The 26,081-nt window shown below is 50.5% G+C and overlaps 12 protein-coding genes across 12 annotated transcripts; 9 read left to right on the top strand and 3 right to left on the bottom strand.

Annotated features, from left to right (window-relative positions):
• Window positions 1-193: 193 nt before the first annotated feature.
• PC9H_009553 (uncharacterized protein) lies at window positions 194-2,051 on the top strand (the record flags this gene model as incomplete). Its single annotated transcript, XM_036779052.1, has 6 exons — window positions 194-330; window positions 399-474; window positions 542-952; window positions 1,008-1,285; window positions 1,340-1,913; window positions 1,968-2,051. 6 exons carry the CDS (start codon window positions 194-196, stop codon window positions 2,049-2,051), a joined length of 1,560 nt encoding a protein of 519 aa, XP_036628441.1.
• Window positions 2,052-2,301: 250 nt separating this feature from the next.
• DBP6 (ATP-dependent RNA helicase dbp6) lies at window positions 2,302-4,885 on the top strand (the record flags this gene model as incomplete). Its single annotated transcript, XM_036779051.1, has 11 exons — window positions 2,302-2,361; window positions 2,431-2,983; window positions 3,037-3,179; window positions 3,232-3,348; window positions 3,397-3,467; window positions 3,517-3,625; window positions 3,679-4,089; window positions 4,143-4,408; window positions 4,464-4,629; window positions 4,685-4,789; window positions 4,847-4,885. The coding sequence occupies 11 exons, from the start codon at window positions 2,302-2,304 to the stop codon at window positions 4,883-4,885; spliced, it is 2,040 nt and encodes a 679-aa protein (XP_036628440.1).
• Window positions 4,886-5,811: 926 nt separating this feature from the next.
• KNS1 (dual specificity protein kinase kns1) lies at window positions 5,812-7,728 on the top strand (the record flags this gene model as incomplete). Its single annotated transcript, XM_036779050.1, has 8 exons — window positions 5,812-6,285; window positions 6,339-6,408; window positions 6,457-6,637; window positions 6,692-6,858; window positions 6,912-7,012; window positions 7,067-7,208; window positions 7,261-7,529; window positions 7,582-7,728. The coding sequence occupies 8 exons, from the start codon at window positions 5,812-5,814 to the stop codon at window positions 7,726-7,728; spliced, it is 1,551 nt and encodes a 516-aa protein (XP_036628439.1).
• A 911-nt stretch (window positions 7,729-8,639) lies between these two features.
• On the bottom strand, window positions 8,640-10,626 carry PC9H_009550 (uncharacterized protein; the record flags this gene model as incomplete). The annotated part of the gene is made up of 10 exons (XM_036779049.1): window positions 8,640-8,729; window positions 8,785-9,012; window positions 9,066-9,089; window positions 9,150-9,440; window positions 9,490-9,532; window positions 9,582-9,769; window positions 9,822-9,940; window positions 9,991-10,007; window positions 10,063-10,403; window positions 10,465-10,626. 10 exons carry the CDS (start codon window positions 10,624-10,626, stop codon window positions 8,640-8,642), a joined length of 1,503 nt encoding a protein of 500 aa, XP_036628438.1.
• Window positions 10,627-11,178: 552 nt separating this feature from the next.
• On the top strand, window positions 11,179-12,319 carry PC9H_009549 (uncharacterized protein; the record flags this gene model as incomplete). The annotated part of the gene is made up of 7 exons (XM_036779048.1): window positions 11,179-11,233; window positions 11,294-11,509; window positions 11,565-11,609; window positions 11,659-11,700; window positions 11,754-11,875; window positions 11,931-12,173; window positions 12,224-12,319. 7 exons carry the CDS (start codon window positions 11,179-11,181, stop codon window positions 12,317-12,319), a joined length of 819 nt encoding a protein of 272 aa, XP_036628437.1.
• A 749-nt stretch (window positions 12,320-13,068) lies between these two features.
• On the top strand, window positions 13,069-15,071 carry PC9H_009548 (uncharacterized protein; the record flags this gene model as incomplete). The annotated part of the gene is made up of 8 exons (XM_036779047.1): window positions 13,069-13,215; window positions 13,268-13,638; window positions 13,689-13,808; window positions 13,859-13,994; window positions 14,051-14,281; window positions 14,338-14,468; window positions 14,522-14,871; window positions 14,935-15,071. 8 exons carry the CDS (start codon window positions 13,069-13,071, stop codon window positions 15,069-15,071), a joined length of 1,623 nt encoding a protein of 540 aa, XP_036628436.1.
• Window positions 15,072-15,578: 507 nt separating this feature from the next.
• PC9H_009547 (uncharacterized protein) lies at window positions 15,579-16,920 on the bottom strand (the record flags this gene model as incomplete). Its single annotated transcript, XM_036779046.1, has 6 exons — window positions 15,579-15,973; window positions 16,031-16,156; window positions 16,208-16,296; window positions 16,348-16,404; window positions 16,504-16,767; window positions 16,823-16,920. 6 exons carry the CDS (start codon window positions 16,918-16,920, stop codon window positions 15,579-15,581), a joined length of 1,029 nt encoding a protein of 342 aa, XP_036628435.1.
• Window positions 16,921-17,770: 850 nt separating this feature from the next.
• Window positions 17,771-18,423, top strand: PC9H_009546 (uncharacterized protein; the record flags this gene model as incomplete). Its single annotated transcript, XM_036779045.1, has 4 exons — window positions 17,771-17,831; window positions 17,891-18,027; window positions 18,094-18,220; window positions 18,272-18,423. 4 exons carry the CDS (start codon window positions 17,771-17,773, stop codon window positions 18,421-18,423), a joined length of 477 nt encoding a protein of 158 aa, XP_036628434.1.
• A 310-nt stretch (window positions 18,424-18,733) lies between these two features.
• On the bottom strand, window positions 18,734-19,186 carry PC9H_009545 (uncharacterized protein; the record flags this gene model as incomplete). The annotated part of the gene is made up of 2 exons (XM_036779044.1): window positions 18,734-19,050; window positions 19,126-19,186. 2 exons carry the CDS (start codon window positions 19,184-19,186, stop codon window positions 18,734-18,736), a joined length of 378 nt encoding a protein of 125 aa, XP_036628433.1.
• Window positions 19,187-20,891: 1,705 nt separating this feature from the next.
• On the top strand, window positions 20,892-21,482 carry PC9H_009544 (uncharacterized protein; the record flags this gene model as incomplete). Its single annotated transcript, XM_036779043.1, has 3 exons — window positions 20,892-20,949; window positions 21,014-21,286; window positions 21,340-21,482. The coding sequence occupies 3 exons, from the start codon at window positions 20,892-20,894 to the stop codon at window positions 21,480-21,482; spliced, it is 474 nt and encodes a 157-aa protein (XP_036628432.1).
• Window positions 21,483-22,144: 662 nt separating this feature from the next.
• PC9H_009543 (uncharacterized protein) lies at window positions 22,145-22,748 on the top strand (the record flags this gene model as incomplete). Its single annotated transcript, XM_036779042.1, has 3 exons — window positions 22,145-22,202; window positions 22,265-22,549; window positions 22,606-22,748. The coding sequence occupies 3 exons, from the start codon at window positions 22,145-22,147 to the stop codon at window positions 22,746-22,748; spliced, it is 486 nt and encodes a 161-aa protein (XP_036628431.1).
• Window positions 22,749-23,888: 1,140 nt separating this feature from the next.
• Window positions 23,889-26,042, top strand: PC9H_009542 (uncharacterized protein; the record flags this gene model as incomplete). Its single annotated transcript, XM_036779041.1, has 8 exons — window positions 23,889-24,018; window positions 24,182-24,222; window positions 24,274-24,343; window positions 24,410-24,558; window positions 24,628-24,742; window positions 24,872-25,162; window positions 25,215-25,387; window positions 25,437-26,042. 8 exons carry the CDS (start codon window positions 23,889-23,891, stop codon window positions 26,040-26,042), a joined length of 1,575 nt encoding a protein of 524 aa, XP_036628430.1.
• Window positions 26,043-26,081: the final 39 nt, after the last annotated feature.

Below are 26,081 nucleotides of genomic sequence, written 5' to 3'. Positions count from 1 at the left end.
GCATTGATCGAGAAAACACCGTGGAGAATGACATGCATGTTTTTTTTTCCATAGTGCGTTCTTTACGTCTTTTCCGTGGCATTGGATGGGGTCTCCTGCTGCTGCTACGGGTATGAATCGACTTGAGAAGGAGCATGAAGCAACAACCGTATATCCTAATTTCTAGGCTTTGAAACCCCGCGACTGTCTGTGTATGCTTGGCTGGGCAGCTTCGGGCAAACAAACCTTGCAAATCGAGCCGCTTGCGAGCCAACAGCAGTTCACATCGACAACGAACGATTTCGAGCGGCTCGGGGACTCAGCCGGTTCGATGGACACACAAGTTCAGAAGTACGTTGTGTCCATGAAATCTTCCAAGTATCATCCAGTTCATAGACTTCGCTTTGACCATGTCCCAGTGAAACAACGATGCAATATGGCCACATGCCTGAGCGAAGGGACTCGAACCTCTCAAATTTAGACAGCAACGTCTCTGTAAGTCTCTTGAGATAAATATATAGTAAGCTGTCCTCAGTCGTTCTTGTTCAAGACTCCGTTTCAGTCCCATCAAGGCCTTGGGCATGCGCTGGGCATTCCGCACACGGTTGGTGGCAGAGCTCCATACCAGGACAATTATCCCATCTCACCCCCGCCCCATGTGCCCAACGGCGGCCCTTCCCAGCAGCATCCTGGTAGTTCCCATAGTTTGGCGTACCAGGTGGGGCCAGGGCAGGCGTCGTCGCCCGGGCTGAAGCGCAAACCTATCGATGGTCTCGGGGTGGGGCCGGGGCAGATGCAGAAGAGGCGGCGGGACGTGGACGATGCTGATCAATACGATGTCGATGGAGGCGGTCAAGGCGCTAAGCACTGGACAGACGAGGAAAAGTCCAAGCTGTTCAATTATCTCATGGGGAGGGGTCAGGACGATCACTGGCAATCACTCAAGGCCACCAAAAATTCATGTCTGCGAGAGGTAAGTTACACAGCTACAGCGCCCTCGTCTTCATCCTTACTCATGGTGCTGTTAGTGTTCCTCTGAAGTGTTCGGAGGGAAGAAAACCTATCAAGCATTGAAAGGGTGCTATGAACGCAATGTCAACCTTTACAAGCAGATCAACTGCTTTGAACGATTTCAACTTCAATCTGGCAGTCCGTCTGTGAAAGGGCTTAGTGAAGCCGACCGATTGCGCGAGTACGAGAGGCGTTTGCAGACAGCTCGCAAGTCTGGCATCGAAGTCGGAAACATTGCGGCAAGGACGGTTGATCACTGGCACCAATTAGGCTGGTATGATCTATTTTACAGCCGGTAAGTATCACGAAGTTAGTCGGGTGACCGGTGGTGTTTACTAACTGATTTCAGCATGGGTGATCAAACAAACCCAAGACCATCTTCGTCACGCAACGCAGGCGGTGGTCAACATTCTGTGGGCTTGGACGAACCAGACGACGCCGACGACCTCACCATGGACTTTGACACTAGCCCCCTAGCGGGGCCAAGTGGGATGAATGGAATCCCTCACGAACGCTCTCACAACCCCGTCTCATACATAAACCCTCAAAATCTCCGAGAAGGCCCGTCCAACATCCCCAACTCACCTGTTACGCCTGGTAATGCCCAACATCAATCCACTCCTGTGACATCTACGGCAGCGATGCTTCCCCCAACCCCAGCCACTACGTCTTCATCTTCCGACCAAACCGTAGTCAATGTTTCAGTAACCCAAGGCATGCTTTCTACATATCTACAATTTCTTCAAGTCCAAACGCAAACGAGTAAGATGAAGGTGGAGTACATGCGCAGAAGAGAAGAACGGGAGGAGAAGGAGAGTACACAGCGAAGAGAAGTCGAGCGGCTTCGTCAGGAACGGGAGCTCGCCGAGTTTGAGCACACAAAGCAGTCGGCGATGATGAAACAGAAGGCTGATAGAGCAATCGTAAGTATCGTGCCCCGATTTTCTGACGAATATTATTACTCACTCATCTTCCAGGAGCTGCTGAGTAACCCCAGCGTTGATTCTGCTCTACGGCAGGCTGCTAGCGACTACTTGAGGAAGCTTTTCACATCCGACTGATCCCGGATTTTGCATTTTCTTTCCATCTTCACGACTTGACACGACGTCCACTATGTGTTTTATGTCTCTGTCTCGCAGCATCATCTTGTAGCCTTTGTCATCCACGGACTTTCACCTCATTCATTAATACTATACGATAACAGCTATCGACAATCTATGTACTGTGTCTTTCTATATAACTGCTGTTTGTAATGGATGAATTCGCGTTGATTTCTGCCGGCGCTTCTTACCCTTCTACTTCCTCCTAATTATGGCCATCTTGAAAAAGATCTCTGGCCCTCCTCCAGATGCCAAACAATCGACGACTAAGGTAGGGATTAGTTTATATACGTCCATACCAAGACAGCAGTTCATGGGGCCTTACTAGCGCGAAATGTAGGTTAAGACGAAAGCCAAGCAGAGATATCTAAAACGAAAGAAGGAGCGCAAAAAGACAAAAGGCAAGGCTCCGGTTCGAAAGGGTGCAGACACAGATGTGCAGGTCGAATCGGATGACGAAGAGGCCGTCGAGGAAGACGTCGAACCTAGTGACGAACCCGATAACAGTCCAGCGGTAGCGGAGGACGAAACGCCTTCAAGTAAGGCTCGCAAAGCTAAGAAACGGCGGAAAACCGAGGCAGAGGCACCCGATGATGACGAACCTATGCTAGTGGACGATGTTGTGCCCGAAGCGCAGGTGCCTCCTCCACCAGAAGAGAAGACAACATCGCCCGTCGCGCTACCTTCATTCCCACTTCCTTCTCTTCCCAATGCCCCCTCAAAACTCGCGCTTGCTCGCCAAGGACTCGATCCAGCACTCTTAGACGCAGAGATCGTTGACCCCAATACTTCGTTGACCATTCCTTCTGATGGTGAAGTGGACGGGGGAACGTATCTGAGCCAGAAGACTCGAAAACGGCTCAAGGAGTTGGGGATCGAGGAACTATTTGCTGGTGAGATACCTTTCCATACTCGTACCTAGATGTTATGGTTGACGTTATTGAAGTTCAAACCGCGTTACTACCATTCCTATTGGGGGACGCATCTCAGAGACGCCTCTACTTACCGTACAATCCTCCAAGGGATGTATGCGCCTCCGCGCCCACTGGAAGTGGCAAGACACTGGCTTATGTCCTACCCATCATAGAGGTAAGTATCTTTCATTTCGCGTTCTAATGTGTATTAATATCAATGTGGGTAGACTTTGTCAACACGCATCGTCACCAGGCTGCGGGCCCTGATCGTGCTTCCCACCCGTGATTTGGTCTCCCAAGTTCGAGAAACCTTTGAAGCGGTTGGCAAAGGGAGCGGTCTCAAGGTTGGGCCCCTTGTATGGCATAGTTTTCCACGCTGAAGTCTTGGATAGATCGCTACAGCAACAGGGCAACATTCATTCGCCCATGAGCAAGCACAATTAGTAACAGATAAAACATCGAAGTACGCTCCAACGATATCCTCGACCACATCAATGCTTACGATCCTGCAGGCTTAAAGGGGGCTCTAGCCAGGTTGACATCTTGATATGCACACCTGGTAGGCTCATTGACCATCTCAACGAGACTCCAAATTTCACGCTACAGCATCTACGGTTTCTGGTGCGTGTGAATGACCGGATGTATATAGAATACTGCTCATATATAATTCACAGGTCGTTGATGAAGCCGACCGTCTTCTTGCCCAGTCTTTTCAAGACTGGCTGGCTCAGGTACTAGCTGCGACGAGACCGCCTGTTCACCCTACTTCGGGCTACGAATTATCCCAAGAAGGGAACCTGGTAAATCTTGGAAAGACTTCGCTATGTTCCGATGCCGTTGCCCCCGCGTTTCTCCATACATTTTCCATACCGGACATTCCTTGCTCTATAACCGAGAGAAAGGAGCCCTCGTGCCAAAAACTCTTGTTTTCCGCGACGCTTACTCGGGATCCAGGTAAACTAGCTGCCTTGGATCTCAGACAACCAAAATACTTTATCGTCCAAGGAGGCAAAGCCTCGAAGGGGGATGACGATGGCATCCTGGCCGTTGGTCTAGAAAAGTTCACGATGCCTGATAAGCTATCTGTATGTTTTAATGATGATCGCATCTCTATTCAAACTGACATGCCTGTGATTAGGAACAATATGTTGTTTGCAGCGGTTCACAGAAGCCCCTCGTGCTATTCTACCTGATTGTGACGCACAATGTCAGGAACGCCCTCATCTTCACAAAGTCGGCCGAGTCGACCACTAGGCTAGTTCGGCTTTTTACATTCTTTGAACAAGCGAGGGCCCAAGAAGATCCAAATGCCCAACCAATCGTCGCTCGCTCGTATTCGAGCGACCTCTCGACTTCCGAACGAAGGAGTATACTGGACAAATTCCGAAGCCAGGATATCCAAATGTGCGTGGCCAACCTGAAGCCACCGATCCACGTAACTCACCGCATCACGGGGTAGCCTTGTGTGTTCTGACCTGATCTCCCGCGGCATTGATATTAGTCACGTATCGCACGTTGTCAGCTATGATGCACCCGTGGATATGCGGAAGTATGTGCATCGCGTTGGACGAACGGCACGCGCCGGTCGCTCTGGTGATGCGTGGACATTAGTGGAAGAGCAAGAGGTCAGTGATGCGCTCTATACACTTTAAGGCGGTTAATCAATCTATGGATTGGTAGGCGCGATACTTCAAGTCCATGATGAAAGATGCGGAGCATCTGGATAGCATCAAACGTATGAAGGTGGACAGCAAGAGCCTAGAGCTTTACACGAAACATTACGAGGTAGGTCTTAATCTATGTTGACGGCTCCATAATATGTCCACTGACGTGTCCTTCTAGTTGGCCTTAGAGCAGCTCAGAAGTGCTTACGAACGTTAGTTGGTCTTGCAGACAAGGATCTAAGTTGTAACACGCAAACATTCGCAAACAAAAATTATGCGCTGCTTGACACGCTGCAGTGAATGCCGTACTTAATGCAAAACGAGGTGATGCTGGAGACACGGATGCAACGTATTTCCCCGATGCGGCAGCGGGATGTGCGCCCTAGCTTCACTCCTGTACCCGGAGTTATACGGCCGGCCTCGAGCCTACGGGCTCCGTTGGCAGCGAGAACAATAATAGTTCCCATCACTGTATGGACAGTTGGTCATAACCTTAGGTCTCGAATCAGTCTCGAGGCAACAATGATGCACGAAGGACGACGAATGGAGAGCTCCCCCGGACGGCGCAAGAAACACACTGATAACTGCCGCACACTGGGACAGCACGGATTCGCGTACGAGTGTAATTTCATTCTGTGCTCCGAGGCTCACCTTCGTTATCGATCGATATCTAGGCCTTGCTCCTCAGACCAGCAGCAGACCTAAACCAAAATTGAGATTCTCCCATGGTATGGCATGATGGCTTATGCCGAGTCAGTGCCGCCCGAAGGCATTGAGTGGTACGGACCGTGACTGCACAGTGGGAAAAAAGATCAAAGAGGCAGATGGGGTAGATACAGGTTCAGAGGAATGTCAGGCCCCAGCGCAGTGGTGATTTATTCAGCGAACCGGCTCGAAAAAGGCATTTTGTGGGCAGAGGGAAACTGAAGGGGGGATGTTGTGGCCACTGGCAGAGCGAGCCAAACACGGAGCCAAACAAAGGCCCGTCCCAAATTGCTTGTAGTGACCTGTTCAGGTTCTCGTTTTGCTGTCCTGCTGCTCAGATTCCCCCAAGTTGTCGCCGTTGCTCCTTCGTTTCTTACCACCACGTCGTACGTCGTAACCCAGACGCTGCAGCCAGCTCTGCAGCAGCTGCCACCCACAATGCTTCCACACTACACCCGCCAGTCACTCAACGGGGTTGGAGCTGGTCCCAGCGTTATGCCGACCCCACCGCTAGGGACTCGCAAGCGAAAACGAGCCCATCAGTACACCGTCAGCTACAGCGAAGTCCAGGAGGTAGACAGCACTGGACGACTGCGAGAAGTCATAGTAATTGAAGATACACCACCTCCAGCAACCATATCACCCGCAACCACCCACAATGGAGGCTACTCTGCATCATATCAACCGCCCTTATTCTCTGCACCAGTACGGACAAGAGCACGGGCCGCTGCTGAAGCCCAAGCTTTGTCTGCGTCGACCTCATCTGCCATTGTCGCACCAGCGCCCAAGAAAAGGAAACGGGAACCTGACCAGAACCAGGTCCGTGCGCCGGTTCTGAAGAAACCCGCCATCGCCGCCATCCAGCCGACACAGTCTTCCTGGGATAGCAGAAGCGGTGCGGCTACGGAGGACGTTCGTGACGCTCATTCTTCCATACCACCGATTACGTACTAAATCCTACACAGGGCCCTCCGCCATGCGATGACAAAGAAGGCCATTATATTATCGTCCCAGATGATATGATTCATGGGCGTTGTACGTTCTTTCACGCGATTCTCCAATCGTGATTCATCATATTCGTAGACCGGACGATCAGATTGCTGGGCCAAGGCACCTTTGGCAAGGTAGTCGAGGCAATAGATACGACAAATAATGCACGGGTCGCTATCAAGATTATTCGTGCCATTCCCAAATATCGAGATGCGAGCAAGATTGAGATACGAGTCTTGCAGAAACTGAAGGAGCGAGACCCGATGAATAGAAAGTACGTTCTTGATTTATTCCGTATTCTTCTCCCGAATAATATCTGTTGCGCCAGTAAATGCGTTCATCTTCTACAGTACTTCGACCATCGGAATCATATTTGTTTGGTCACTGAGCTCTTGGGGATGTGCGTATACGATTTCCTGAAGGAAAACGACTTCGCGCCCTTCCCTCGGCACCATATACAGTCCTTTGCCCGCCAATTACTCGGCAGCGTGGCTTGTAAGTATATGCCTGCCGTGCTTCTTCATTACTGACTGCGCCCTTGGTTCTAGTCCTCCATGAGCTGCGACTTATCCATACGGATCTGAAACCCGAGAATATCCTTCTCGTCCACAACGACTTCAAGGTCGTACATGTCTCTGGAAAGGTTCGTGTTGGCTCCCTTGTTGAGCCGAAATATCGAACTGACAAACTTACTGTCGTCAAGCGTCACGCTCCACCGAAGCCGAAAAGGCTTCTTCATTCCACAGATATACGTCTAATTGACTTTGGATCGGCGACGTTTGAACAGGAGTACCACTCGACAGTGGTGTCAACCAGACATTACCGTGCACCGGAAATCATCCTAGGTTCGCTCGAATAAGTCATCATTCGTAACGCCTTCATTTATCACCTCACTAGGTCTCGGATGGACTTTTCCATGCGACGTATACTCTCTAGGCTGTATCTTAGTCGAGTTCTACACCGGCATAGCCCTGTTCCAGACCCACGATAACCTCGAGCATTTGGCCATGATGGAGATGGTCATGGGAAGGATGCCAGACAAGTTCGCACGGGCGGGAGCACGGTCGAAACCTGAATATTTCAAAGACGGTCACAAATTGGACTGGCCAAAGCCCAAGGCGTCCAGGCAAAGCAAGAAAGATGTCCGTGCGACGAAGGCATTGCATGTTGGTGTATCCCCTCTGCTGCATCTGGGGGCTTTGACTAACAATTATGTAGGAGGTAATCCCTCCGACGGATATGATTAACAAGCATTTCCTCGACCTTGTACAAAAGCTCCTTGCATTTGATCCATCTCACCGCATAACTGTCAAAGAGGCCCTGCACCATCCTTATTTCTCGTTAAACATCCCGAACGAAATATAAACTGTCGCTCCCATCTTCGATTTCTATGATATATCATCCACCCTCGACTCCACGACCACTCTCTACAACTCAACTCCGCCTGTTGTTATTACCTTCACATGTGTACTACTTTCTCGCGCCGTCGGAACCCTATATTAACGCCATCATACGATCTCGTGTTCGTTAGTACCTTCCTCCAGCCGCCGCCGACGCCACCAACTCATCAGTTTGCCTTGCAAACAAACACTCAAGACTACCCTCCAACGAACGTATTTATCCAGCATCTGACGTATGTAGCGCATTCCAACAACCCTTCAAGTCATCATTATGGCATTCAGCCCATCCTTGTCATATCCCGCATGATTGTATTCTAAAGTTGCTGTGTTTCTTCTCGTTATATTCTTGAGCACTTGTTCCTCACCTTTGGGGCTTTGCACTTTGTATACATCTACGTGTTTAATACTCTGTCTGACGTTTTTTATCCAGAACCTCCGGATTCAAAAACCCACGCAGCAGCATCGAGGAATCATTTATTAGGTCTATTCATGTGCATACCAGCCGTTTTCTTCCAGTCCTAGACGTAACGCAATTCATTTCTCTATTTCAATATGTATCAGCATCAAACACTGTCGTATCGTTTCATATCTCCAACAAATGCACAAGCTCGGATCCCATTCTGCCCAACAAGGTTCAATGTAGTGCCATGGGCGCGGACGCAATACCCTCGTGTAGACCTTCCAGCGAGATGAATGCCAGCGGCGGTAAGCAGGCGACACGGACGGGCCGACGCGGCCTAGGTTTGTAGCGCTGGGGATCAAGATGTGATGGACTCGGGGGTGTCGGTAAGTAATGCATTATGCTACACTTTGATGTTACTTAGGGATACAATCAGCTACGATAGCAGAACTAAAGGGTACAGGGTTTGAGTATTTTCATGGTCTTCCAGGTAAGCGTGCTATGGAAACTTGGTTGGTACGGATGTTGGTCGAGAAGTATACGTTCTTCAAGAATACGTCGCCAAGCTATCCACCAACCGAGTCAATAAAACTTCAAGCGTTATTAGGGAAGGACGCTTACGAGCCAGTGGTCCTGTCCGGAATGGAGGACTACTTCGGTGATTGCTGATGCGCAGTTGCCCTTGAGATCGCGTGTGTCGAGTGGGATAAAGGCGAGGTCGCGGGGGTCAATAGGGAACTCCTTCCCGCCGAAGTTGAGGGTTATGACGGCTGTTGTCGTACACGGGACGGTCCATGCATGGCCGTTGTATATGGCTCCCGGGATATCTCTGTGGAGCAGAGCTACGTCCTGCAATGAAGGTAAGCTTTTAGACATTCTCGCTCTTGAAATCTGCTACATACATCTTTCGGGGCTAGGAAAAGCGTCTAATGGAGACAAAGAATGTAAGCGACATTCCTAAAGATGATAATGCCGAAATGATTGACCGTTCCGGTATCCAGAATGACGTTCCTGGATGTGAAACCAATGGACTTGCCCCCAACCTTCACGTCCTGTAGGAAGACCTCCCAAAAGCCTATGGGACTGATGTTGGATAATGTCACTAATGTTGCTGGGTCATAGTTTGCTGGGTTCATTGCGCCCAACGTGAGTTCACCGTCGCTTTGAACGCCCATAGTCGTGACCCTAGGGATCTTGTAAGACGCGATTCCATCCTTGATCAACCCAGCCTCATAAAGGGCCTCTACGAATGTCTTCGTGCGCTGGCGAGATATCATCTAGTGAACGACTTTAATAACACGGAAAGATCCCGAGGGTTGGACCTACGGATCTCGCTGTGCCGGCAATACCATCGAAGGGTATACGATCTCTGCGGGCGCCGTTTGATTACTTGCGATCATAGGCTAGTGGATACTCACGGTGTAAACTGGATCGTCTCGTTCCGCGCAACACCGAAGAAGAACTTCTCCAGAACCAACCCGGCCACTTCGAAACGGTCATACACCAGATGACCCAGCACGGCGCCCGAACCATACCGTATGGCCCATATCGTGTCTGTTTGATTATAGGTGGAACTCGACTTCGGACCCAGGAATTGATGCTTGCCCTGTTCACCCGACGTCAGGGATATACTTCGCTTGCTCAATAACGCCACGTACACATCCCCCGCCACCTTGCGCTGTACAGTCTTCCCCGCCAACCCAGAGATCTGCCGAACCAGTGTCCATCAATAGCCTAAACGTTTTAGGCGGTGTTCCCAGGAGAAAGTGCCCCATATCTGTGTGTCATTTAGCTTCGGATGAATGAGCAGGAGTAGCGGCGGCTTACAACCAAGTTCGTTGCCTCTGCCGTTGACGATGACGCGTGAGTGAGATGCATTTTATTGTGGTTTGTACTCACTGTATGTCTAATCCCATCGTCGAAGGGAATTCCGGCTGCTTCGCTTCAGTGACGGTGTGCATCACGGCGACAGCAAGCAGGCTGGGGCTGTAGCCACCAGCACCTTCGTCCGAAACGTGTGCTTGATTGGGTACCGGTGCGCCGGGGAAGATGCTGTTGATCGACATCAGGTGGCTAATGGACTCCTCAATCCCCTCGTGGTTGTAGCGTTTGCGAATGTCAGGGTGTAGTGAATCAAGGCGATTCTTCATTTTCGTTAGGAGCTCCAAGGGCGACGGCTCGGCGCGCCCAGAAAGCCTGGCATATCGTGTCAACCCCCGGTTGACGTGTCGCTGGTGGAGCTACGAGTACATCGTTTCAGTCCTTTGTCCAACCACTTGGTGATATAATAATGGGACTCACGATGTCAGGATGGACGTCCGGGTCTCTTTTGTCGTGGACGCTGGTAAGGGGGACGGATATATAACCGGTCTGCGTGGCAGGAAGACCAACAGCAGGCTCCGGAGTAAGGAGAACTGTGAGGAGGAGAGATACCAGGACAGCGGGTAACTCAGGGAACTTCATCCTTCCAGCTCAACGGGAGGAAACTACTTGGGCAGACATCTCGGGTTATAAAGGGCGCTACGTCGAGAGCTTAGTGTTCGCTACCAACGGATGACCAGCAAGAGATGAGTGACTGCATGGAAGAAGCATAAAGCACGTCTGCCAGCAACGGCTCGAACAGCCACCGTGCACGCTACCTTTATAGACCAAGGCGCTTGGGCGTTGCGCATCACGATTAATTGTCGGACATGATATTATCTTACTGGAAAGTGCTTTGAGAGTTGGCAAGAATTTATGCCTTCCTTGAGGGCCTTTCATAAGCGCCCATAGAAGCTTGATTGTCAGTCGGTATGCCACATGTGGTCGATCTTGAACTTCATTCTTCTCCACACCACGATGTGTGCACCATAGAAGTAGCATTTGTCAGGCGAACGAGCACCCGGCGTCGAGCCTGACCCTTGTGTCGTGAATCGGTTGATTCAGGATATCCGAATATCACATGTCTACGACCTTGAACTTCATGATCATCAATCATGACTTCCCCACAACTTCTACGCTTGCACCACCACTACAATGTCTTACCCATTGAGCCTTCCAGCTGGCAACCCACTCGTAACGCTCACTAACCGTACGTATTCTCCGCACGTGGCCATATTGGAACGGCAGCAATTAACGCACTATTTCATAGCTAAACCTCACCTCTGGGTGATTGAGCTGCACAATGGACAAGATGCAAGACTAACGGTCGAGTTAGTGGACCAAGGGCTGAAACCCGCTTTGGACGCAGCTGAGAAGCACTGGCGACAGCAATGGCGGGCGGCGCAAAAGGCTAAAGATAAAGAAGGCGGCAAAGGCGCTCTGATTATTGTTGGCCGTCGGGATCAAGATAAATTCTTTAGCAATGGTTTGTGTTTACTCTCTCTATCATCCAGGCAAGGAACACTGAGGATTTCTCGTAGGCCTCGACTTCGCAAATGTGGTGAACAACCCCAATTTCTTTCCCCGTAAGTAGATTCTGCGCGAATTTACGGAAGTCCGTCTGACCGCGGCTAGTGACGTTCAACCCTCTGCTCAGCCGCTTGATGACCTTCCCTAGTGAGTCTCCCAATCTATCCTAGTCGCTATGTCTACGACGAATGCGTGCCTAGTCCCGGTCATCGCAGCTATCAATGGACATTGCTTTGCGGGGGGCTTCATGCTCTCGCTTGCCTGTGATTACCGTGTTATGACTGACGGTACGAAGCGAAATGCGTGGTTATGCATGAACGAAGTACGTAACGACCAACTTCACTGATGGTAGCCTCACCCACCTTGTCTGCTTCAAGGTGCACTTCGGCGCTGTTTGGCCTGTGTCGTTCACAGGTGTACTCAGAGCCAAAGTAGGTGATAGCAACACACATCGAAAAATAGCCCTCGAGGGACACCGTTTCACACCTCAAGACGGACTCAAAGCAGGCTTCTTGGATCACCTCGTCAGTGGCAGCACTGATGATGTCCTCGCCAAGGCAGAGCAACTCGCCGACTCCGTAAGTTCCTTGGCGAATACGGGAGTCTGGGGCTTAATCAAGGCACGTCATCATTCATGGCATGCAACCCAATCATTCTAACAACGCTGCAGGCTGATCTGTATCGGGATTCTTTGGAATGGGTCGCAAAAGATCGAAGGATGACAAACGCCTTCATCGAGGATGCGGCCGCCAAAGCTCGTCTATAGTTTTGCCCGAGCGGCAGTTGTACAACAACAAATTCAACGTCTTGTCGCTCTCAAGGGTCTTCATAATTGGTCATATGGATCAGAAGCCACCAGTGTTCGGCATCAAGTTAAGTGTTCGTTGGTTCGCGAGCATGATTCATTCCTTCCCACGTAAGCATGGACTCCGTGCCGTTTGGCTCAGATGGGGTATCTATGGTTGGCAACATCGCGAAGCTATGTTCGTCAGATCGTCAAGTCGCTTGTATCCGGAATCATCAAAGATCGTTGTGAGGATGCTATTTTCTGCCGTCCTTAACCTCTGCATCCCCCACTGGCTTTCAGTATTCTCAGATGCTCACTGTCCTTTTGAGCGATCGGATTATCCAAGGGGTACTGTTTCTTCGGCAAGGCATGTCAATGAAAACGAACGGCTCACACCCATCACAACATATAAATATCAACCTATTTTTAGCACCAACCACCTCACCTGTCTCGCGACGCGAAGTCCACACGGTATACGAACTGATGTAGTACGCAGACCCGGAAATCGGCCATCTTTGGTCGGCGTAACTACAGGTTCCTTGTGAGTACCCACATAGCCCCTGGTTCTAGATATATAAATGATATTCTACGATCAGGCATTGATCAGCCTCCTTCATCTTCTCCCCTTCTCCGCTGCCCCAGGTTGGGCATTGCTTTTTTCCCTTCGCTCTTGAGTGCCTCCGGTAGACCACATTCCACCCACCTTTTGGCCTTCTTGTCCGCTCGTTATGCAGTTGAAATTGACTTTCTCGGCACTCCTGGCAGTGCTTTTGGTTTCCGTTGAGGCCGCGCCAGTTGCTAAACGGAATACTCATGGCATAATCACTCTACCTCTTCACCGAGTGCAGAGAGACGATAACGTCCACCCGATTGTGGTATGCCAAAGTTCGCATATAGCATGATCTACCGAAATGACATTAACTGTAGAAATTGCAACAACACATCAATCGGAGTAATCGACGTCTAGCCCGGATGACGGGCAGAGCGGAGCCAGATCAGCATGAGATGGTGGCATCTATCCAGAAGCGTCTTGTTTCTATAGATGACACCGACGTGCTTGAGAAGCGTTATAACCGCCATGGTACCAAGAGCCAAGGTGTCAAAGGTCTGAAACTGGTCGGTCCTTCAGTAGGGAAGGCCGCAGGTACGGTTAAAGCTGCGACGGGTCAAACGTTGCCTGGCGCTGGGGCTAAGCAGTCTGCTGCAGCCCCCGGTGGTGCTGGTTCCGCTACAGCTGCCCAGCAGGCAGGTCAAACTGCGGGGAAGAAGTCCAAAGCAAACAAAGCCGCTACTGCTATGTAAAGTTTACCTTTCTCAACATCTCATTTCCGTGCTGATATCCGCCCAGCCCTGGTGGAGCTACGGCGAATCCTGGTGTCAGTCAAGTTCAGCTAGATGCCGTCGCACAGAACAAGGTTACGGCCGCAGGTGCCCCTTCAGTTGGCAACTCTATCGGACTAGACATCGAGTACGTGACTTTGACATCGTCGAATAACGTTTCTCGAGCATCCATAATAGGAGCAGCGACGTTGGGTATCTAGCCAGTGTACAAATGGGCACTCCCCCTCGCAACTTCGAACTGTTGATGGACTCGGGATCGGCTGATCTGTGGGTAGGAGCGGAGAACTGCCAATCTCAAGCAGGTGGTAATTGCGTAAGTCGATAATGACATGCTCGTTTCATTAATTTTGGTATTTAAAGTTGTGATAGGGAAACCACAACTTTCTCGGACCGGCATCGTCTAACACGTTCAAGGACACCCAAAAACCTTTCCAAGTCACTTACGGCACTGGTGAAGTCCAGGGTAGCATCGTAACGGATGACATCAGTGTGGCCGGTCTTCCCCTCCAAGCACATACGTTTGGCGTTGCCACAACGGAAAGCGTGGATTTCTCGGACAACTCGACGCCCTTTGACGGCATTATGGGGCTGGCCCAGTCGGTAAATTCATTTCACCAACTCTAACACCATCATGTTATCTGATCCGTCGTTACAAGACTCTTTCTCAACAGAATACTGCCACACCAATAGAGGCTCTTGTCAAGACTGGTGCCCTTAAACAAACCGTTGTATCGTACAAGATTTCCCGACTTGCGGATTTGAAGAATGACGGTGAAATCACGTTCGGGTACGTCCCATATATATAAGTAGCGAGTTCCGTCACTTAACCATGATCATTAGCGGGCTTGATGCTACCAAATTCGATCCTTTGACTCTCACTGAAGTCCCGAATGTTAGTCAGCAAGGCTTCTGGGAGGCATCGATGCCCGCAGTTTCGGTAGATGGAACAGATCTCGGATTGAAGGGACGAACAGCCATCCTAGATACGGGCACGACTCTCATCATCGCACCAGCCGCTGATGCACTTGCCATTCATCAACAAATCGCGGGCGCTCAATCCGACGGACAAGGGGGATTCGTCATTCCTTGCACGACTACCGCAAGTGTTGCTTTAACCTTCGGACAAACCTCATTTGCCATTGACCCGAGAGACCTTGCCTTCGCCCCCTTGGATCCCAACGACCCAACCGGTGAGCTGTCCCATCTATCTTTAGTAGTACGGCTTGGCAATTAACAAACAACGAATACTCTAGGTGATTGTGTATCTGGTATCTCTTCTGGAAACATCGGAGGAGCAAATGAGTGGCTCGTGGGCGACGTCTTCCTGAAGAACGCGTACTTTTCGACAAACGTGGACAGGAATACGCTGTCTTTGGCGAAACTGGTATGATGAGCTAGTGTTCTGTGTACGCCCCCTACCAGTCTGTATTTTATAATTATATGTATATATATTGGTCGTAACACTGGGCTTGCTCTTTATTTTGAGATTCAGTCAGAAATATGGTCAAGACGATGCTGAGTCGAAGCCTGCCCTATGTGATTAGCATTGTATTATCTTCCCGACCACGCGCATACTCATAATTCCTGATCATCGTTGCTGCTGACCCGTCCGGGGGAACCGAACCAGTCTTGGATGATGATCAAGAGATGAAGAGCGTAGTCGGGTTGGTTGCCAAATTGAAACTATAAATGACTGAATTTCTTGAGCGCGCACAGAGAGCTCCGTGAAAACGGTCATATCTAAGGAGAGCCTGCATAATACGTACAAGACCATTTCCTTCAATAGAAATACTAGGCGCAGCAGTTGATGGGAAGAAATACTATATTGAAAGCAATACTAACAACCGTTATATATGAATTGTCACCGTGTCCCTTCAATCTGCAACTCACGAAGTAATCACTCTGTCATCGCCAAGGTTGCATTGGCTATACTCCCCGTGACGTCCCACAACGTTTTCGCTAAATCACCATCTTGGCCGTCCTTGGTGGCCTTCCCGATCTGTCCATAAGGGACGACGTACGCCCCACCAAATAGTCCTGCATTCGCCCGAACTTCGGCTGATGTAGCAGCGTAGAGAGCCGTAGTTGCGCCCTCTAGAGGTGATTTCCAGAACGTAGAGAACACGAATCGAACCAAAGCGCTGAGGAAGGGATACATGGATGAGGTAGCCAACGCTCCGTCCGTTGCGACCCCTCCTGGATTGACGGAGATAGCGAGTGCGTTGGAGCCAACGGCTTTGAACTCTTTCTGCAGCTGTATAGTATAGAGCATGTTCGCCAACTTGCTTCGGGCTAAGGACGTTGTAGTCAGGCCGCTGTGTCAAAGTCATCGTGAGAGGAGGAACACACAGTATCGAAGATGGTTGGATATGAGACCATCAGGAGCAGATGCAGCCGAGGTCAGCGGGGAGTTAATTTCGTCGAGAGTCGAGAATTGCCCTCCAGCGGGTGCTTGAGCGTGGAGAAGGATGACATCTGGGTGTATTTGTTATTCACGTCAGCTTCGCGCGGTAGGATGAATTGAACTCACATTCACAACTCTGACATCCGATTCCTTGGCTGTCGATACAAGGAGATCAAATAATGTCTGGGTGAATACGAATGTCCCGAAGTGACTAAACAAGCGTCGGTCCATAGAAGATCGTTGTAAGAAGAGAAATACCTACTTTACTGCCATGGTGGACTCTATGCCATCAGAGGTTGTAGCATAACGGCATGGTAAGCTAAACGAAGAGTGAATGGGTGTCGAATCCCCACTCCAAGCCCACTTACAGGGCAGCATTATTTACTGTATAAAAATTGTCACGAAGATCATGAAGAACAGTAATGGAAATATCATACTCAGAACGTCAAGTCGTTTCTCGAGCTTGAGGAAAGTCTCGGCTGCGGCCTTGCTACCTTTGAGGGTCGATAAATCAAGGTGCAAGAACTCTATCCGGTTCTTGTCTCCGAGCCGTTGAAGCTCTGGGGTTTCATGCTCGATCTGTTCGATAGCCTCCTTCGCCGCTGCCTCAGAGCGAGCGGCGAGGTACACTTTGGCTCCATATTTCGCAAGCTGCTGCGCCAATTGGAAACCGATTCCACGGCTATGACAATATATGTCAGTGTCTACGGTTTCTGGGTATGAGAAGGAGTATTTACTTTCCGCCGGTGACGATGGCCACCTTTCCTTCCAAGTTGGGAACGTTGAGCGTTTTCATTGAAGCTAGGATGCGACTGGAGAGAGTTTGTACTGCCATTGTCTGGTTCCATGGTAGAGTATATGTATGGAGCCTGGTTGCCACAACGTGACTCGGCCAGAGTGCATATCACTAGTGCGTGCGCATGCACCAAGTATCGATACTAATGGAAGAGTTTAATGGATTAATTGCGGATGAATCGTAAGACTGAGTCGATTTGTGCAGTTGGCGCCGCGAAGAGAAGATATAATGGGCAAGCAACTTCCCTGGCCTAGCTTTCACGACCCAAGAAGACGTGGATGGCGAAGAGGTCAGTGCTCATGTAGACTGGGCAAGGCGAGGAATCGAGATTTTTTCGGGAGAGACCTCGTACGTTCCGCATTTGCCAGGGTCTATGAAGCAGTGAGAAGAGAACGAATAAGTGACTCTGAAACGGGGCACCACTACTAAACGAACACTGTTCATCGACATCCTTCACCCATCTTATATGGATTGATTGAAAACCGAGAAAATACCGAAGAGTCAACTAATCAATATTCAGGGGTGGTCCCTATTTCTTCTATCCGTTGCAATCAAGCTTGCTTGGAAAGAAGAGGTACGCGCCAGGGATTGCGACCTTTGGCGGTCAACATAATACGGGGTCGTTTAATCACTGTGCCCCTCAAGCTAACAGCACAAATACCACTGACCCAACCTTGTCGTGAGCGTTGAGCGCCCGAACTGCCTTCGTGCCTTAAACTTGTGCGTCCAGTGGTTGTCCCTTGATGACACGGCCGTCAGGGTCCTTCATCAGCGCACAATATAAATCTACTCAATGGTTGAGGAAGCAAACTCATCTGCTCTCCTTGCTCCTTGTCCCCCTTCCCCAACAGCAACACTCCCTTACCCCACATTCGTTCAGAACTAGAACATGATCGGCTTCTCCTCCGTTGTCACTGCATCTCTCGCAGTTCTGTTGACTTCGCGTCAAGGTCAGTCGTGGCAAAGATGCTAGCACCAATTCGAGTCATTAACGGAGGAAAAAATACAGTTTTTGCCACCCCATCTCCCCTCGAGCCGTCATCTCTGCACGGTCTGCTCGCTCGCCAGTTCGATGGTGAACTCGATAGCAGCGAGATCCCTGAGCAATGCAAACCCGCGTGCTCATCAATTTACGACGCGATAGCCGTATGCCTAACCCCCTGTCCTCCTCCTTGATAACTTCTGATCCCCCCTTTTCCCTCTCTGCCGTAGAAATGTACCAGCGTCGATTGTATCTGCACCGACAAGAACGCTGGACAGATCACCTCTTGTCTGGCTTGCGCCGTTGGACTCGAAGGCTCCGAAGTAACAGTCGCCCAGGCCCAAACTGGGGTCGATCGTACGTCTATTCGCATCACGCCCCGTACCGCATCTAACGAGTTTTCCGCAGAGTTCATCGCGAGCTGCAAAGCCGGGGGCGCAGACCTCAAGTCACAATCTGTCGCCGATGCGCAGAAGAGCAATAGCAACGGCGCGTCGCACACCAAACCCGCCTTCATCGGGGCTGCCCTCGCGATGTCTGCTCTCTACCTCTTCAACTAAGTAAGCTCCACGTCGATCCGCCCAGAGGGCAGGCAATACCTCGTTTCCAGTATACCTGTGAGTACTCTGTTGGTTGATCCGGTATGCAAATACTGACCGCGGTTTCAAAGTGAGTTTCATTACGCGAGTGTATGTAGTATATATTTGTCTAGATTATTTTTGTTCGCTCGTGCAAGCTGCACCGACACAATGTACATTCGTTGAAATCATACCAATGGTCACCATACGTCGCTTGTTTTTCAACGCCTAGGCCACCCTATTCCTAGGCCATCCTCCATCTGACACGCGTCCGCCACCGTCAAGACGAACTTTACGGCAGCTCTTTCAGGGTCTCGCGCTGCTTGACCTTGACCCTTCTTCTTCTGCGCCTCCTCGCGCCCTGTCCAACTGGTGTCAAATAGTCGTCCATACATCCCGCCGTATACAGTGCGGGTTCCGTGACGAAGCCCGGAGTATTTTTGGCGCACGGACATGGTGTGTTGCCTTTACGTGGGTTCAAGGCGGGATCGGCGAACGAGCACGGGCGCGGTGGTGCAGGTTGTGCCAGGGATGTACCGTTCTGAGCGCGAGCGCCCGCTTGTGCAGGAGGGAGTGTCGTTGAATTCGTCGATGCAAGTCCGGCTCCTACTGCAGATGCGATGTCAGATGAGCAACAATTGGAGAGGTCAGTCCGATTATTCTGCACTCCAGACGTTCACATACCCTGCGGCACAGCTAAAACCACCAAACAAGAGGCGGATAATATAGCGGCGAAAGCGACCATCGCAGATGGGTAGAACAACAAATATATTGAAAGGGAAATAGGGCTCGGGGGAAGTCGAAAGGCGCTTGACAGCCGGGGATGAGATGAGAACCCTTCCCCAGCCCTTATAAGAGAGTCGAGACGCTTGTGGGTGTCTCCTTCCTCATTCGAATTTTCAAGAGGTGGGTCCAAACTCAAGATGTTGACCATCATGAGTTGATTGCACAACTAGGGGTAGGTTTTCTTCTGAGTTAGGCAATCTAGCGGGTGCTACGCAAAAAAGCCATTCGTTTGCGATGGCCTTCGCGATCGATTATTAGCCCTCGGTATCAAGGTGAGAGTCTATTAGGTTGGTGGTGCCACACGGCTGGTAGTTAGCGTCACAGCCAACGATTGATGGTATCAGCAAGTTATCATAAAGGCACTGCTCACTGATCAACTTTGACCGTGGTTGCCCTGGATCAATCAGTAGTATACAGTACGATGCGATTTAAATGTAGCTATACCGCCTTCTGATGCACAATAGCCTAACTAACCATTGATATTGGCTAGGGATCCGATAGATACTGAAAATCAACATCCAGCACAGCGGTAAAGTTGATTAAACTACCAAATAGTCAGTAGGGACACGGAGTGGAGACAGTATCAAGTTTCTTGTGCTGCTGTGAGCATCTACATATACGTTGAATGATGCACTATACAAAATGAAGCCGCTCGGAAGAACAAGACCCCCGTTTCCCACTGAGATTTTGTTATTCGTTTACTTGTCTATACTACTATCACAATATTGCTTCGGAGGCATCGAGCAATCGTGAATTGTTTTGGATGGTCGCACCAAACGAAATCCGGTTTGAATCTTTGATTCTGAGCCCGCCCCTTTAATCCCCTGGCCGCCCCTTGATGGGCCTTCAGTCACTAAGCATGATGGAAAAGTATGTACTGAATGCTTCTTCGGCAGCCTCTGCAACCACGTAAAGTAGCCGTTGAGCTAGCTTCGTGATGGTTTCAGATTCATGTAAAGCCCATGTTATCCCTATCTGCGTTCCTCAGACTTAGGCTAGCGCATAGTACTATGTCGAGCTGGCCTTGACTAGTCAACAACGCAGTCCGCAGATTGTAGTAGAGGAGGCATCGCTCACCGATAGATATTGATGAGAATTTCCTTGATCACTGGTACACCGGCGACACGGCATGGTATCTATGTAGTTCAACTCTGAAATAGCCCCATAAACTAAACGTGAAGATGATCGGATGCGCCAAATGCAATATCGCGAACTTGATTCAACCGGGCCGCACCATGCAACGTTCGTGATTGATTCACAACCAGATACAAAAGGATGAAAATGGCACTGAAGCATGGATCGGATATTGATAAGTACTTTCGCTGGGCTGTCGACAACTCGCTTTCGTCCAATGATATGGTCTCCGAGCAGGTTGCACCAAGTTGCCACTAGTCCAGCGATTGATCCGAACCTTCGCAGGCAGATAGATATAAGAATACACCCTCTCCATAGCTCAAGGCTAGAGTCGACTGTTGAATTCCATAGACTGCCTGGGCTCGACCTAATAAAAGGTGTTATGGAGCACGCGAATGTTGATGGTGACCATGGGAATTGATCCTCAAGTATAACAGGGAATCCAGTTTCACGCGAAGCCCCTTCCCCCCTCCTTCATTCCCTAAGTGCTTGCCTTCTCTCTTTCACTTTTCTTTCTCCAGCCATTTGAGATGGTTTCGTCTTTGTCGTTCGTTCACGCCATTCTTTGCTTGCTGGCTGTGCCGTTCGGTAAGAAGGAATTTTGCTTGACTCACTCTGTACGCCTCTAAGTCCGAAAATTCTCTGAATACAGTTATTGCCACTCCTGCTCTCCTGGAGAGAGCCATCGCCCCTGCTGGTACCCTCGTCGCCCGTCAATCAGGTCTCGTGGGATTAAACTTGACAAGCATCCCGTCTGCGTGCCAAAATGACTGCAGTGAAGTGATGAAGCTCAAAGACTGTGGGGTGGACACCAGCTGTCTCTGCTCCGACACGGTCTCAGATAACATCGCGAAGTGTTTGAACTGTTTCGTCACAAACGACAACAAAACTTTGCCTCTGAAGGATGCCCAAACAAATATGGATGGTGAGTGCTGATTGCCCGCCAATTATATATGAAGGTAGCTGATCCCGGGACAGCTTATGTTACTCAGTGCGGCCAGGCCCTTGTAACGGTGAAGGCTCAGAAACTGGGCCCGCAAAGCAACGGCGGTATCGGTTTGAGACCAGAGGTTTGGGGCTTGGTCGGCATCGTCTTGGCTGGCGCGGTAGCTTTGTTGTGATGCCCGGAGCTGTAGAACGAAACACAATACGGATTCAATGACATCGACTTTGATTTGGGGAATGCCCGAGAGTGGCTAGTAATTCACCAAGATTTTATAGTTCGTCCAAGAATGAATCACGACTGCTGCCTACGTAGCTTGATTGGCGCGTACTGCTGCCGCATCACAATCATCAAAACGGCCAGATGGACGTTTTTACACGCGGGAGGGTTCAGAATGCATAGGAACCATACTGTATCCTACTTCAGGATTCGATGGCGCCTGCCATGCCAGTAAGTTGGTGTAGATGCGCGATACTCACGGGGTTGGCTTTGACAGTGGGCGCCGACGCTCGAACGATCTGCGTCGATTGATTGCACCGTATTGACGGGTCAGCACCACCATTGGCTCGCAATTGGCGGGGGCGGTCAGTAACAAATTGCAAAAAGCCTGGGGCAAATGATGGCAGCTATGTTGGCTGATATGCGAATCATGTTGGCTGATCTGAGTAACACCTTACGTCTGATTCTGCCTAGAATGAGAGGTAGACGCATGCAACCGTGAGCAGTAGACGACATATAAATTGACGTAGACAGGTACTCGTCTCGCTATCTTCCTCTTCTCACTTTGAGCCTATTTCTCCCCTCGCTCACCGTAAATTTCCCATAAGATCACCATCTGGAATGGTCGCTTTCATCAGCTTGGTCGTGTCTGCCATCCTGTGCATGTTCTCACAAACAGGTAAGAGCTAATCATATCCAGCACGCATGTTCGAAGTTCAGACTCACAATTACTCGGTACAGCTGAGGCCACCCCTGGGTCAGACTTTGCATCACTTATTCCGCGCCTCCTCCCTCAACAGCTTGCCGCTCGACAAGACACGGTCAATGTCCCAGACATTCCCGAACAGTGTAAAAGCGCGTGCAGTGGCCTTGAGAACCTGGAGACGACTTGCGCGTCGAATAGCGATCCCGCCAAGTGTCTGTGCAACGACTCAGTATCTGACGCCTTTGGATCGTGCCTGAATTGCGCACTGGAGCAAAACAAATCAGACTCCGCGAAAAGCCTTGCACAAACGACTTTCGATAGTGAGTCGGAGTCGCCCTTGAGACCACTTCATGTGAGACTGATCTGGACTTCGCAGAGTATGCGGACCTCTGCAAGGAGGCTGATTCGCCAGTGAAGAGCCAGAAGCTTACTGGTTCAAGCAACAGTGCCATGGGCGTAGTACCAGGTGTATTGGGTGTGGCATCGCTCGCAGCAAGCGCGCTAGCTATTATGCTCTGAGAATAGAGCGTTGCAGAATCTGGACCCTGTCTCTCCAGTATAGCGAATTGTACTCCATAATCCGCTTAACACCAGCAATAAAACCAGCAATATGGATCGTAGAAGACGATCATAGTGTTCATCGCTCGATAAGCAACGACCAGTGGCTTTGAGTTGTCGGTTGCGTGCAAGTCTTTTGAGACAACGGTCAAAAAAATAACAGATCGCAAGTTCGACGAGTTCGGAGGTCTGGGGACCAGTGCACAGGTTTCGATCCAAGGTGTAGGCGTCAGGAAGGGCAGGCAAGTGAGACCCCAGCTGCTCCATAATGCGGTGAACGCGCCGCGTAAACGTGCTGCTTCAGTGTAGAATCCGATCATATGAGACTCATGTCAACCTCGGCTGTAAAGTGTACGAAAAAGGTCGATTGCAAGCCACAGGTGGATTTAATGACCGCGAGGCCAGCTGAGCCCAGGGCAGCGACGATTGCTTCAAGATGCGTGGTGCTTCACCTGTCTAAGAAAGTCTAAGTTCGCCCAGGGGTCGATGGGGGCTAGCGAAATGAAACGCAAGGAGTGGGGTCGCTTGGCGAGTGCCGACTGTCAAGCTACTTAATTCTTGCCGCCGGCGGGTGCAGTTCAGCCAGTCTCGAATGGCACGGACGCGTTGTTTCGAGCGTTCAACGCATTGTTTGCATTGATCACTGGCTATATGGTATTGAACGCCTCCAGTTCGTGCGAAGGGATCCTGCGGCGCACGTCAAAGGTAATCACAGGCAGAAGTGAAGTGTAGCATGGGCGTCTATCGAGCCGACATGGATAGTAAGGCGAATTTCGCTCCCGCCCACTTCAAATCCTAAGCAGAAGGTCAGCGCGAAGCCATGCACGTAAAAACAAAACAAGTCGGTCACCGGTCAAGCCTGCACGCAGTCAAGTATGTAACGGAAACAAAATGGGTGCACTGATGGCACCAGGTGGCAGCTGCACGTGGTCCTGTACGGCGGGGAATTCAGAGTCCGCTTTTCAGCAAATCCTCCAACTGTCCCATTTCTTCATCCCCTCTTCCTCCGGCCAGGACTTGCTTTAGTCCTCCAGCCAGTCCGTTTCTTCAAGATTAGTATACCAGGACTGGCGGCACAGCTTTTCTACCCCCTTTCTCACAATGACCACCCCCCACGTTATCGCCTCTTCGTCCCACCAGCAGTCTGCTACGTCAAATGTCGTCGGAAGCCAGTATAGAGTCGGAAAGAAAGTCGGTGAAGGGTCTTTCGGTGTAGTTTACGAAGGTTCGTGTGCATTCACGGCTGTCTCGTCCCAGCGGATGTCCATGGGACGCTTTTGGTTCATACCCGTTCCTCTCGCATTGGGCATACAGCTCTTGCTTTCACGACTGCGGACACCATACGCAGCAAACGACATCGGAATCACATAATTGACATATTTCCTCCCTCACAGGTGTACGCTTGTCCGACAATCGACCAGTGGCCATCAAATTCGTTCGTGCTTTCAGACGATCGCATCTTGCGGTGCGCTGATTCCCTAAATAGGAACCCCGCAGATCCGACGCTCCCCAATTACGGGACGAATTCCGCTCGTACCGTACTCTGAATGGGACCCGTACGTTCCCTGACACTTTCACACTTGGTCGTGATCTCACATTACCCTTTCGTCCCTGCTAAACAGTCGGCGTTCCGCAAGTGCACCATTTCGGACAGGAGGGACTCCACAATGTCCTTGTCATCGATCTTCTTGGGCCTAACCTCGAAGACCTCTTCGACATGTGTGGGCGCAAGTTCACCGCTAAGACTGTCTGTATGGCGGCTAAGCAGATGGTATGTGCTACGCCTGACCATCTATGCCTGTAATCCTTGCTTCCATATGCTGATTTGACTTGAACCTAGATCTCGCGTGTTCAGTCCATCCACGAGAAGTCTCTTATATACCGCGACATCAAGCCTGACAACTTCCTGATCGGTGTCCCGGGAACTAAGACGGCGAACATAATACACATTATAGGTGAGTTTGCGTTTGCATGGGTTCTGTTGGGGAAATCTCTCGCATGAACCCGTTCATTTCGGGTGAACACGCCACCTATCCGATAGTCGTGAGCCATGATGCACGTACTAACAATCCTTGGTGTCTTAGACTTTGGCATGGCGAAACATTATCGTGATCCACGAACGAAACAGCACATTCCTTATAAGGAACGAAAGTCGCTGTCCGGGACAGCACGTTACATGTCCATCAACACTCATTTGGGTAGAGAGCAATCAAGACGCGATGATCTAGAGTCACTGGGCCATGTCTTCATGTATTTTCTACGAGGTGGTTTACCATGGCAAGGCTTGAGGGCTGCTACGAATAAGCAAAAGTATGAGAAAATCGGGGAAAAGAAGCAATCCACGCCAATTGCCGAGCTTTGCGAAGGTTTTCCTGGTAAGCGATTCCTGATTCCAGTCTGATAACATGTTCTAATGTCCTGCTGCAGAGGAATTCGCTATCTACATGAATTACGTCCGAAAGCTTGGATTCGAAGAAACTCCCGATTACGATTTCCTTCGGGACTTGTTCTCTAAGGTTTTGAAGACATTGGGAGAGCCTGACGATGGCATCTTCGATTGGATGCTCTTGAATGGCGGGAAAGGATGGGAAGCTGGAAACGTAAGGAAGCTCCGCTTTGTAAAGGCTGCATTAACTAACACTTCCTTAGTCTCCGGCATCACACCTTGTGCAGGCTCATGCAGATGCCGCTTCACCCCATCGCGACAGAGAACGAGAGCGCGAGCGGAGGCACAGGCAATCGAAGCAGGTGCAAGACAGCGCGTCGCCTCTGGTCCTTAGCCCAGCGCAAGCCCACATCAAAAGCAGCAGTCGTCGACCATCTGATCGCAATGCTTCGGCCCGTGACATGAGTGTACAGCCCATACCCCCTACCAGTCGTCGGGCTAGTCAACAACGCGATGCCTACGGATCTGCTAATCCCAATGTTCATCCATATGCTGCCGCACCCACCGCCACTAATTATCGTACGACCAACAACGCCTTCGTTCATTCTCCTGTACCGCCGCCGGCCGGATCGCAAGCTCTCAATCACCCCAACGGCTCCGAATCATTCCTGTATGCGCAGCAAGCTGGGAAGAACCATTCGGACTCGCGGGACGGGACCACCACCAATGGGACTGGAAACCTTCCCGGTGGGCCTCGTGGTATGGGTGTCTACGATCGCGAGCAGATGCAACGAGTTGGCGAACACGATGATGACTACGGTCATGGGCGGAAACGTGGGTTCTGGAGTATACTATGTTGTCGTGTGTAGGCTGCAGGTCAGCAACGGTTCGATGTTTCTTCACGGTCA

The sequence above is a fragment of the Pleurotus ostreatus genome (assembly GCF_014466165.1).
Source record: "Pleurotus ostreatus strain PC9 chromosome Unknown scaffold_7, whole genome shotgun sequence".
NCBI lineage: Eukaryota > Fungi > Basidiomycota > Agaricomycetes > Agaricales > Pleurotaceae > Pleurotus > Pleurotus ostreatus.
The sequence above is the reverse complement of the archived record's forward strand: the minus strand, read 5'-3'. Positions and strand labels throughout refer to the sequence as shown.